This window comes from Anopheles stephensi, chromosome 3 (assembly GCF_013141755.1).
Source record: "Anopheles stephensi strain Indian chromosome 3, UCI_ANSTEP_V1.0, whole genome shotgun sequence".
NCBI lineage: Eukaryota > Metazoa > Arthropoda > Insecta > Diptera > Culicidae > Anopheles > Anopheles stephensi.
The window spans coordinates 58,519,909-58,533,051 of record NC_050203.1 but is presented as its reverse complement, the minus strand read 5'-3'; the positions used below and the strand labels follow the sequence as shown (position 1 = coordinate 58,533,051).

Genomic DNA, 13,143 nt, shown 5'->3' with positions numbered 1-13,143 from the left:
CCCCGCCCGGCTATTCCTGGCACAGCCGGTCCGAGAATGTGCACACGCCCCACACGCGAGCACAGCAAGCAGCATCGTTCACCGATGCGGTCTTGTAACCAAGCCGAATCAGACCGGCGAATCGAAAACAATAGAAACCAGGCAATAGATTTCTTCAAGTGTCGACACGTTGATTGGCGGCCATTCGATACGAGATCCGACCCTCCTCGAAAAAGGGAAAGCGCAGTGGATGTGTTTCAACTTTTTGATCATCATTCTGATCGATCTTCAATTGATGCTGTAGAGATACTACTAATACGGAGAGATTAGTTTACGCCAACGTTTCGTTGGAAATCGTCGGACAAGACAAGCTCTTTTGGTCAATTCGTCGATTCCGTCTGTCATTCCGCGGAGATATGATGTCAGTTTGAAGAGCATGGATAATAAGCGGATCTGTAGCGAGCACCAAGCTATGCAGGGAATGATCAACTCAATCAAGTCAGTCACACAACAGCAGCTCAAAAAATAAAGCCTACCAAAGAGAACAAACATAGGTAGATGCAGGAAAATCTTCCTTTCGGACAGCAGCAATATGGCTTCCATCAACCCTCAGATAATAGCAGCAAGATATGTCCAGCCAGCGCAGTGTGTGTGTGTGTTATGCTAATTAAGATAACTTCCGATACCGTCTGACTTCGTGTCTTTTTTGGGGCCAGTGATAAGCACAGCACCCAATCCACAGTTATATGATGTTCTTGGGAGATTTTTTTTAATACCATCGCCTTTGGTGTGCTCTTATCATACAGTCAAGGTTATTATTGCACCACAGAGCACCCCTATTGGGGATGGTTTTCTCGAAAGACATAGACCCCAAGTCTCCCTTAAACCAGTGTGTGTTTCTTATGAAAGTACCAACATCTTTTCACGCAATCTCCAGTCTCCTGTAGCGGCGTAGCTGTGGCGTGTGGCTTTGGTTAGCAAAAGAAGTTATTAGAAAAATCCCACCATCCAGACGTAAGAAGAGAAGCTGATTGCGTAGAGCAGTAGTAGTAGTAGTGGTTGGTAGCATATGGGATTAGCGTAGAGCTTTTAGGTTGGTTAATCGATGGTTGATTATTTTTCGATGAATTACACGCATCGACCGTCGACCAGGAGAGGCTATTTACCAGGCACAAGCTCCGTAGTTACATTTCTTTCCGACTGAGAGCATTGGGAATGGGAGGGGGGAAGGAGGGCGATCGATGGATAGTACGAAGCACCAGGAAGCGGCTTTAACATTGAAAAGCAAATTTGGAACTTGGACTTTCAATGCAATGACTCTTCCTACAGGACATTGTTAAGTTCAACTAATTTTCCATAAACATATCGGAGGGAGAGGGATTAAGGATTAAGAATTCAGTGTTTTGAAGAAGGATTAAGAAGGTTAGGAGTACACATATGGCACAAAGGGCAGTCGTGAGAGCGCGATCGGATTACATTATGATTAAGGGGTTGAGCAGTGGGTGAGCAGATGATGAGAAAAAGGATACACATGTACAGCTAATAAAAACTAGTCCGGTTAAAGTTTTGCCAGCCAGGTTATGCTTTATTAATATTGTTTTGTTGGTCAGTAGTAGTAGGTGGATAGTAGAGTTGCTTGCTTTGCTAGTAGAAGAAGTGGCGCCGAAGTAGTATGATTAAAAGTAGAAGTAGATGATTAATGATAGTAGTGCAATATTAAGCTTTATTAAATCAGAGTTTTATTATTTCTGCTGCTTGTATTGTTGTTTACCTCATCCATTTTGCTTTTGTAACCAGACCAGAAGAAGGGGGAAGATAGATGGTGTTGGTAGTGGTTATGAACTGCAGTTATCCTTGATGTTTGCCGGCGCCGGGGTTGCTATTGTTTGCTGGCATACAACATATTAGAAGCAATATTAATGTGTGTGTGTGTGCTTTTTTATTTCGTTTCATACCACCAACCGGTTAGAACTGCACATGTATATATATATGCACTTGCTCTGCTAGGCCATTTAAACATATCCTCTTATGCACAAGACGGGTGAGTTATATCATGTTGGTCAGTTGGTGAGAGATAGATATATAGGTTAACAAATTTCCGCCTCCCCGTCCTGTCTTGCAGAGCGTTCTGCTAGGTTAATAGAGCGATTTTACTATTGTTTGCTGTTAAAATGTCTGTTACGCTTACAATCTTCTGAGGGGGATTAATCAGTTGCTATACAAAAGTAGTACACTTCGTTTACAATTGTAGTAGATTATTTAGTCTCAGAATAATAATTATTGCTTCACTTTGCTGTCTCCTCTATCTTGAACGGTTTTACCATTTCATTCACACGCTACGAAATTAATCTTTTTATGCGATACAGTTTTCCGAATTAAAAGCAACACTTCAAGCGATGAGTATAACATTAGTAGTAATAAGATGCTTACTTATATGGGTAATTTGATTATTTTACTCTCTTATCGAGCTGTTTCATACATGTTTAAGCAATATGCAGTTGTATTGCTAGCTTGTTATTACAATGCTTAAGAGTTTTGCTTACTGTTTGACAAATCAATTCGAGAAGAAGCTGTGTTTGCTGTTCGTTAGAAATAGTTTGTTATGAGCTACGAACAAAAAAATTACTGTTAATTAAAAAACTACCTATTATACCGTACACGGAGCTTAGCTACGGAGGGTTTGTAGAAGAGATTTCTCGTGATAATAAAGGTGTTTGTCGTTTCATACTTTCTCATTTGCGTTCTTCTCCCCTTTCTCTCTGCACTCTATGAACGCACGTTTCGGTAATTTTACCATTTTTACCATTGATGCTTCGTCAATAAAGATTCATACTCGTTCATACCATCACGACGATTTAGATTTGCAAGTGCAAAAAACGATTCTATATAGGCTGAGATTACTTCTTATTTTGAGTCATTTAAAACTAGTAAGAAAGCACACCAACAAACACATCTGCTCTTGCTGCCTTTCGCAACAATTACACGCTGGCGGCAATTGCGTGCGACTTTCGAACAATTCACAATAAATGTATATTGCCACCTGGTAGGGTAAAAATGGTGTGCGCCCGCCCTGATGGTGGACTTATTACGGAAGCGACTAAACACTGTGTAAAAGCAACAATTCCACCGCACACAACGCTATCCTTCCAAAACTGGTCCTTTTGGCTGGATAAAGGATAAAGGGAGGTCCGGGAAGCATTTGATTTTTTTTCTTGGAGGAAACTTTGTTTCCTTGCCGCCATTTTGCGCCAGCTTCTTCGTATCCTTCCTTGGCTGTGCGAGAAGAAGTGCATTAAAAAATTGCATCAAACTTATTTTGATATAAAAAGAAGGGAAGCACAAAGTACTAGACGTAGCGCGCGCCCTTTCCGTATATGCGCGCCTGGTCATTATTGTACTGCGTCTAAAAACTACTATTCTTCAATATGCTGCCCTTGCGTGACGACGTTCGATGGCACCCACAAATTATTCTCAAAATGCATTGAATCTCGTTTCGGTGCAAAAAAAGGGACACGTTTTAGTGGAGCTAACTTTAACGCAGACTCTCTGCACCTGTGTTTGTGACTGGCCTATTCCAAATGTCGAGCACTTTCCAGTAGAGCGAGAGGCACGCAGCAACAACATTCCATCTCCAATTTGAACACACACACACTGTTTCCGCTGTCTTTGTACTTCTTTGCTTTGCAAACAACCGAAACCATTCATCCGATTAACATCCGCAGTCTTCATTCACGCGCCCAATGACGTTTCTCGATTCTGATCTTTTAAATGCAGAACCACCAGCAGACCCCACGCCCGTCAGTTGTGTGTTGTCCATGATGTTCACCGAAACAACCGCGATACATCAAAGAGCAACGCAACACACGAGGGCAGCATAAAACCCCACGCCCCGCCGGAAGCCGACTGATCTACTGTCTCACCAGGAAGATCGAGAGATTCTGTGTGATCAAAAGCGGGGCGGAGGAGGTCTTGCTCACCCCCCAAGAAGATAAGTGATCAAACAAATGTTGCTTCGATCTTCACTCTCGCGCTTCCCTCGTCCACTCTTTCTTCCCTCCACAATCGCCTCGTTCCTCTCGTCTGATCGGACAGATTTTAATAATACTTTGGCACATGAGTATAATAAATGACGTGTGTGTGTGTGTGTTGGGACCCAGAACAGTCCCAATTGATCGCAAAATTTTAAAAAAGTCACACAAACATCATCCCACCAACCCCCAGAGCATGAAAAGATCAACGTTGATCTTGTACTGCAGCAAAGGGGATGATTCGATTGTGTTAGAAAGCTGCTTGCGCGATATCATTAATTGTTTTAAAGGGCTAGTTGGTGGTGGTGGTGGTTACACTATTTTCCATACCTAACGACTAGCATAAAACTCTTCTCATCTCTCAGAAATGGTTGGTTAAAAACGAACGAAATGTTACAGTTAGGGGGTGGTGGTGTATTACATTGTTAATAGACGACCCAAAGAGAGGAAAACAAAAATCACGGTGTGTTTGTGCATGATGTTCGAATTTAATTCGGTTAAAAAATCATCCGTGCTGGTATAAGCCGCTAGGAGTAGGTACATGTTATTATTTAAAAAAAACGAAGCGAACGTTAAGAGAGCGGGAAAGAAAGCTTTCGTAGAAGTTAATCAGATGAATGATAAATAATCGGTTTTAAGAGGCATGTTGTGTGTGAAACGAAGTAAAGGATGCGCGAGACGCTATCGATTCGAGGCGCGCCGTTGTGTCACGCCACGCCATACACTTTTTCCAATTGCGATTTGCTCCGGCAAAGTGCTCGAAATTTAGTTAAATAAGCATATCTTGTTTGTACAAAAGGTGATGATGATGTTCTTATACAGCGGGGGGCACGGTTAGCCTCTCGCACGTGCATTCGTCCATTTGATTCCAAGTTAGCGTCGGTGTGTGCGGGGGATGATATACAACAGGAGAGTACATCCAATTTTTATGTACCCTTTTTCTTTAATACAAAGGATAAGGAACAATCGGGTGGGGAAAAAACAGTGGTGGGAGTTTGAAATGGCGCAAGGGGCTACGCTTTTTGCTGTCATTTAGTAGTGGTTTAGGAAATTGCTTGGTGAGTGCTTAAGAATTATTCGTTTGCTATTTTGTCTCCTTTAAGTTCCAACCTTAGTTAATTAGTAGTTAATATTTTGCTATGTTTTTTTTTTGCGCAACAGTTTGAACCATTGTAGAACGCGTGACAATGGGGCTCCCCCTCCTTTCCTGGGGGGGCTTAATACTAATATCTAACGCGCATGTTGGGGACCATGTAAATATCTTCTTTTTTGTGTGTGTTGCCATGCCCTTTTTAACGCTATTATAACCCTATCCGCGCTTCGATTACGATGCAAACATTCATTCGCTCAGATCTATATATTAGGTTACACCTATTTCCACTTGCGCAATGTGGGGGGAGATTATAAAAAAAAAGAACGAAAGCATCTTAATGAGTTAAGTGAGTGGAGCAGGAAGAAAAAAGGATTAAGCAATCGGTATCCTTCTCCTGTACTGTACACACGGTGCTTCTTTTTCCGGGATTAAATTTATATCAGAACAAACATGGGTTACTGCTGATCAGCACACAATTCTACCTTTCTTTTCCTTTTACACCTCCTAACGTGTGTAATGCGTCGATCAATTTACACCGAGGGGGTTTGAGATAATTGTGTGTGTGTGTGTGTGTGCTTCTTTCTCATCCAACAGCAGATCTCGCTTATCCTTGGCGTTATTGTTTTTTTTTTTTGTGCATTTGTGGTTTTGTTTGTGCCCTATATCCTAACCAACTAACTGTTATTTATTATTAATTACTAATTATTGTATGAATATTGTTAATATTCGAAACAACGAAAGTGGAGATAGAGCAAATCATTAGACAAATATAAGTAATAGGTAGTGTGTATGTGTGTTGTGTGTGTGTTGGAGTTGGTGTGGGGTGGGTGCGTGAAGTTGTAAATTAATTTAAAAAAAAACAAAAAGTATTTATAGATAATGGTCATATTAGATAAATTATTGCCCCACCGCCCGGGTAGTAGGTAGTAAGTAGTAGTAGTAGTAGTAGTTGTTGTAGTAGTAGTACTGCCAATAACAAAATGGGTGATTTTTGTAGAATTATAATGCTGAGAGAAGATGCATTTTGTTTATGCAAGGCGTATTTCTGGTAGGGGGGTGGGTATTTGCGCTTGGTTTGCGTTATTATTTTTGTTTCTAGTTGAAATTATTGTTTACTGTGGTTTTGGCACCAAAAACTCGCACTAGTGGTTTTGTTGAGATGCGCGCGCGCTATTGATTTGTTTTAGATGGGTTTTGTTTGTTTGTTTGTTTGTTTTTTGTTTATATCGTGGGTGGGGTGTGATTTTTAGTAGGGATGTTCGCGAGGCGCATATTGCCTTCTTGGATTTTTGATTGCACCTACGCTGTGATCGGCGTACTCCGTGAGCAGCGGATTGCCGGCGGCCGCCAGCGCATAGCTGTAGTCCGTGTAGGGGGACGCGTAGATCAGCCCGGTCGTGTGATCGATCGTCGGCGGCGGACCCGACCCCGGGATCAGGCTGGCAGCAGTCGTCGGGACGGAGATGCGGGGCGACAGGATGATGGGCGCCCCGAGCGGGTTCGGTGCGGTGCGGCCGGCGAGCGAATTCGCCGCGGCCAGGTTGGCGGCGGCCAGCGGGTTCAGCATGCGGGTATCGGCTGCCGCCGCCGCTGCCAGCTTCCACCGCTCGTCCGTGTACTGTTGCGGGTCGAAGTTGAAGGTCTGGTCGGCCGGCGCCACCTTGGTGGTCGAGTCCCGGTACGTACCGTTGATGATGGCCAGCTCCATCAGCTGCCGCTTCTTCAGCTCGTCCTCACCCTCGGCGTGCGGTACGAGCAACTTTTTCACCTCGTCCAGCGCACGCTTCAGCTTGATCGAGGCCCGATTTTCCGTGTCCTCGACCGTGATCAGCACGTGCAGATCGTCCGACAGGTGCTCCCAGTTCGGTTTGCCGCGGTTCGCGTCCTCCTTCTTCTTGTCCCGCATCGAACCCTTCCCTCGGACCATAATCTTGCATCCGGTTTCCTGTTCGAGCTGTTTCGCGGTCATGCCGCGCGGTCCGAGGATGCGTCCCACAAAGTTAAAGTCGGGATATTCCTTCACCGGGACGTACACCTTCTCGTTCATGGTAACCGATTCGCCCTCGGCTTCGGGCAGCTGTAGCGGTTCCTTCGTGACGCCATTGATGTGGAACAGGGAGGCCCGGACTTTGGAAATTTCCTCGTCCAGCAGCCGCTCGATGTGGAGGAACACGTTCGGGAAGGCGGCCAACTGTTTGCGGTCTTTCAGCAGCTGTGCCAGGTAGTCGGCGATGCTCTGTGTCGACTGTTGGTTCGAGCCGCTGTTTTCAGTGCTGGCACCGTACGAGCTCATGATGTGATGATTGTGGTGCTGTTGATTCATGTGACAAGCTGTGTAGTGCTCCCGGGGAAGGAGGAGACTGGGGCCGCTTATTTCAAACAATTTGTGTAACAAATACACACACGCACGCACACACGCACAAACAGTACCGGAATGCTACTTCCGGGTAAAAGATTCACTTTCTGACGATCGTCAAATTTCAGATCACACCAACCGCGCGCGGCTCGCTACTCGGTGTGTGTTGTTTCACGGGAACTTTAGCAACAACGACGTATCGGCATTGTTTTTAAGGCACACTATTGCACGTGAATGAGTTATCACAATCTTTTCTTGCTGTGTTTTGGGCACTGCAACTGGCCCAAACAATCAATTAAAACACACACACAGACTCTTCTCAACTGAGACCCGTGATGATGCACGCACTTTTGTACCTTGGAAAAAAGAGGAAAACAAAATAGAGCATTCGTTGATGCACAGAGACGCACACAGACGCACATACAGACACAATTTTTCACAATTCAACAAATAAACAAGTTGTGGACGACACTGCGCGATTCCACCTTTTTTGTATCATCGCTCGAACCGCATTTTGAGAAAAGAGCATAATTGCGCCCATGATGATGAACGTCCAGAGTTTCCTGCCGCCTTTTTTTTTTGTTTTGTTTACCGTTCTTTTCTTTTTTTTTTTTTTTGTTCCTTTAACATCTCACTATCAACTATTTTTGCTTTCTCTTTAGCGCGGTGTGATCCGTTCCCCGTTTGTGCTACTTTCGATTTTGGTGTGTGGCAAAAGCACCGATTTCCACCAAAACTTTTCATCATTGACAATCGTTTTGAGTGTGGTTTTTTGTTTGTAGCAAAAAAAAAAGCGATCAAGATGCCACAAACGAAAAGGGGTTGAATACGCAAGCAAACGTGGCTTCAGTTAGCGCAGAAAGAGACAAACACACCAAAGTGTGCGTGACAATTTTGTCGTTTGCTAAAGGTTTTGCTCAATTACACACAATTCGGCAAGTCAGCAGAAAAATGGAAACGAAAAAGTTTAAACAAATAAACATGAAAATATTAAAACAACGCAAACGCTTCCGGTGATCCGGTTTATGAACGTAAATTTTAAATGGAAAAATAGTTATAGTACATTTATTTGCTTTTAACAGCAAACAATTCTCCAACGATGCTGCTTTTGTTTCTGTTCTTGATGATCGCTGCACAACGCTACGGCCACTGTCAATCGGTGTATGCGCAAAACACTCCTACACAAACACACACACGCATAGAGCGCCGCCTAATGGCTGACTCGCTTGAGAATCGCTAGCACGCACCGCAGCATAGGAATTTTCTCCCTTGTCTCGTTGGTGATGGCGTTAGCGGACACTTTTCTCCACTTTCTTCACAAATAAAGGTTTCTTTGCCCGATTCCATCGAACGAGGAGAACGGTCATCGCCGCGGTTGTCAAGAAGAAAAAGCAAAAACAGATTCACAACCGATTGTTTTGTTGTACACCCTACACTCCCTTTCTTTCACAGACACGATCGTGTTTGTGTATGTGTGTGCGACGAGCATTGGAAAAGTTCTCGTGTAAACAAAAAAACAAATACGCAGCCCCCACGCTGTAACAAATTTTCACAAAACACGGAACAAAAACACAATTCCCGTTTCCGAACCAGTTTCTTCAACCCGTCGGACGCACCGTTCTTCTCACGCGATCCACTATCTCGCTCGCTCTCTCGCGCTGGTGGAAGTGTTTAACTTTTTATTAGTATTTTTAAGCCAGTACGATACACCACACTACTACCGATTACACGCAGCACACACACTCTACAGCAGCAATGATCACTTTTTCTCGTTGCAAACGGGCTTTCTTACAGACGCGAGATCGCGCACTTGATCGTGCGCCGCACGCACAAAAGTGTGTCAGGAAGAAAAGAAAAACGTCACAGCGCACAGTTCAACTTCACTCGGGTTTTGTGCTGGCTTAAACGTGTTTTAATAATGAAAAAATGGTCAATCACATCACCACCGCTGACACGCTTCACGCTGCGAGAGAGAGCGAGACCGCGCACGTCCCTTTTTCTATTCGTTTGCTCGTCACAGCAGGTTCAATCACGCACGACGTCACCGATTGATTCGAGTTGTATTCCTTCTAAAGTAATTTATTTTTACCTGTTCTTCAAACTCTTCTTGCCAAGTTGCAGAATGTTAAAAAATATCCCGACCGCACGTACGGACAACCGACTCAGCGTAAGGTTCAGTTTGAAGTAAGCGCAGGCGAGTGTGCGTTAAAGGCTTACGCCTGCATTTCAGCGATTTTGCTGCTTTACCGCACCGACGGAGCGCTATCTCGCTTCGGCACGCTCTCTCTCTCTCTTGAGCTCTCCCGACACGCACAGTAAGCGGGAGGTATGAAATTTCTTGGACAAAAAAGTTGATCTTTCCCTTAGTTTTCATGCGTTTGTACATGTGATATTTAAAAAAAAAACATTTTATCTATTCTATAAACAAATGATACAATTGATTTAGCGGTCCTTTATTGCAACAAAAATCAATTACATGAATGTGCACTTTACGGAAGATTCCGGCAAACATCATCCGAATGTGCTGTTGCTCATCGCTTGGCCTCATTCTCTGGAATTGCTCTCACTCTCTCTCTTCCTCTCTCGTTATAAGATTTGCTCTCTTCACACTCACACACTGATCGTGACGAAATTGTTTAGCTGTTTAGCCTCAACAGCATGCTTAACCGAACGTGTATTATTGCTTGGCATGGATGTGAAAGATAGGGCAATCAAACGTGGTGTTGTTCTTTTTGCAGTTCTTCTTCTCCCTTATCCTACTCACACGCTCTCACCCATACGTGCCCATTTAAACGCACCCACACACAAACCGTCCGCCCGAGAGTGTTGTTCCTTCTCACTTTCGCACCCGTGTAGCCTTCTTTGTTTTGCATCATAAAATTTCACCGCGCGCTGAAGCATTCCGATAGAGCGAAAAGAATCAACAATTCCGAGCACAAGAATGTTGCTCTCGCGCGGTGAGTCATGCAGTGTTGCCAAATGAACAACAATTATCTGTAACTAGTCCTTTTGATGGTAAGTATATGAATGAAATGGAAAGTGAAGTCCAAGTGGAGTATTTTGATGGATATTTTTTTATGTCAAAGCAATCGTTGAAAAATCAGTTTAATTTTTCAGTCAAAGTACCAGAAGTACAGTTGAGGAATTTACAGCTCACACTATTCAGTCTTAAGTCCTTCTCCGAATATTACCGAAAATGAGACAAAGGTTGAAGGAAACCCGGCACATCTGCACTATCGAAGAGACACGCATTTCGCAAGCTGAAGATCGTGCCCTTCCGCGGCACAAGAAATTTGTACGCGCCTTGCAAAAGCTGCGCCTAGCCTCCGAGCACCATCCTTCGACGGAGAAGCATCTGAAGAGTTCGTACCAGATCATCAAGGAAAATGAGCGCCTTTTGCGTTCGTATCCTTCCTTCATAGTGCATCCGTTCAGTTTACTTCGAATGTCTAGCGATGTGATCGCTTTCATCGTGATGAACCTTCATCTAATGCTACTACCGTTTGCCTTCAGCTTTCTGGCCTTTGATTCACGCCCCACCCGCCATCTGGTGGAGTACATCGATCTATCTCTCTGTCTAATACTGGTCGCTGAGTTTGGCCTAACGTTCTGTACCGGATTTGTGGTTTACGAAACAAACGAAATTGTCCTCGAGCCGCGAAAGATCTTCTTCAACCGTTTGCGCCCCTTTCGGTTGATGTACGATCTGTTGCTCTTTCTGCCGTACATACTACTGCTGGAAGTGTTTGATGAGCTCATCTTCGAAGCAGGAGCGGAAAGTTGTCTTGCATTTATGTCGTTTCTGTATCTGTCCCATATTGCCCGCTTCCGGGATAGCAATCGATACTTTCGCGTAATCGCCAGATCGCTGCAAATGCCCGAAAGCAAAACGCGCATTGTGCAGGTCATCATGAACACACTGTACGTGCTGCACTGGACCACCTGTCTCGGGTACATTATACCGATTCTACTGCAAGCGAAACCATCCAGCCGGTCCATGGACGAGGAAGAGCTTCTATCGATGATGCGAATGCAACTGCAGCATCCGAACGTATCGGCGGTGCTGCAGAACGTCTCCAGCCCTTTTGTGCGACTGCTGTTAAGTGATTTGGAAAGCAATGCCTCCACAACCTATCGGTACTTGCGCAGCATGATGGTAACGTTGCGGGTCGGTATGGCATCGAGCGAAAAGAAGGATATCGAGCAGCATTTCGTGTACCACTGGATCATGATGCTGGTAATGTTTCTGGGCTGGCTGTGGTTCAACTACGTGCCGGTGGTGTTGTGCCGGTTCTTCGATTCGCCCGAAATGGCCACCGATCAGTACGATAAATTTATGGCTAATCTGAAAGCGTTCGCGTACAACAAACACCTGAGCGGTCCGTTGCAAAAGAAGCTAAGGAATAATTTTGCAACACGCTTCCGTACCCGGTACTTTGACGAAGAGATGATCATGGGTTTGTTTCCGAAGAATTTAAGAAGCAGCATTCGAATGGAAACCTGTCGCCATCTTGTTGCGAGTGTCGATTTGTTCAAGAATCTCCCGTACTTCATACTGACGGACATTGTGAACTGTCTGCAGCTGGAGATTTATCTGCAGGACGATGTCATTATTGCGGCCGGCAGTTACGGTGATTCGATGTACTTTCTGGCCGTTGGAACGGTAGCAGTGTATGCGATGAGTGGGAAGGAGCTGGGCCATCTGACCGACGGTGCGTACTTTGGGGAGATATCGCTTATCAAACGCAATCAACAACGGACGGCGAATGTGATCGCGCTGGAAGCTTGTGAGATCTATCGTTTGTCGCACGAAGATTTCCAGAACGTTGTGAAGCCGCATGCCTATCTGTTGAACCGGATCCGGAAGCAGGCCGAACAGCGTTTATCAATGATGAAAAAGAAGAAGGATAAGATGTATGGCAAGAAGTTTATTGAAGCATTCTTGCAATGATCTCCTCAATTTTTACCTCCACTTGGGATCTTCTCTTAAATAATGTTTTTTTTTGTCTAAATAAAAGCAATTTAAATTGGATGATCTGGCAACCACATTTTCTGTTCTGTTTTGTCCATTGGACTACGGTAAGCATGTAGTGGTAGCCAGGAGCATAAGTGAGATGTTAGCTCTCGATCGTCACCCAATCACGCTGACTCTGTGGCTCTCTGCGTGATGCTGCCGATTCTCACGACTGCTCACGATCGCTGCTACGCTTTTCCACGCTTCCCACGTAGCAGCGCACGCATACCAGCATACAAACTTAAGTCATCGACCAAACAACCCCTCGCTGTGGGATGCGTGTAAAAACCCGAAAGATCCAACATTACTCACCCCGCTCCGACTGTGGGAGAAAAACATGTTGCGCAGCCAGGGCGTGGAGGGAGTTTGAACAATATTTTATGCTTCATGCATGGTTGTATTGGTGGGCTTAAGCCGAACGCTACGGTGAGGACGGTAGGCTTTGAAGGGGTTCACAAGGCAAGAAGTCAAAGACTTGGTTCTGACGTTCTGCTTCTTGTCTTCGGGATGATGCTCAGCTAGCTTTTTTTTGTTGTTTTGTTTGGTCCGTTTGTGGTCTCCCTCGAAAAGTGTACCCCATTTTTCTTGCACGTTCTTCCATCATTCCCGCCAGGAACTTTCTTTTCCGCATTGCTTTCGACGAGCATTCACGTCTGCTCGCGACGTCTCGCGA

At 44.7% G+C, this 13,143-nt stretch overlaps 2 protein-coding genes across 6 annotated transcripts in view; one reads left to right on the top strand and one right to left on the bottom strand.

Moving 5' to 3' along the window:
- The window catches only part of LOC118508995 (protein held out wings), a 30,046-nt gene extending 20,360 nt beyond the window's left edge, over positions 1-9,686 (bottom strand). For all 5 annotated transcript variants that reach the window (XM_036048994.1, XM_036048996.1, XM_036048995.1 and 2 more), the window contains exons 1-2: positions 9,546-9,686; positions 6,404-7,812 (exon numbers count right to left, since the gene is read on the bottom strand). In XM_036048994.1, coding sequence (XP_035904887.1) covers positions 6,404-7,423 — 1,020 coding nt within the window. In that variant the 5' untranslated portion in view covers positions 7,424-7,812; positions 9,546-9,686. The remainder of the gene's footprint in view (positions 1-6,403; positions 7,813-9,545) is intronic.
- Positions 9,687-10,569: 883 nt separating this feature from the next.
- Positions 10,570-12,496, top strand: LOC118508994 (potassium/sodium hyperpolarization-activated cyclic nucleotide-gated channel 3-like). Its single transcript, XM_036048993.1, has one exon. The coding sequence runs from the start codon at positions 10,653-10,655 to the stop codon at positions 12,405-12,407; it is 1,755 nt and encodes a 584-aa protein (XP_035904886.1). The 5' UTR covers positions 10,570-10,652; the 3' UTR covers positions 12,408-12,496.
- Positions 12,497-13,143: the final 647 nt, after the last annotated feature.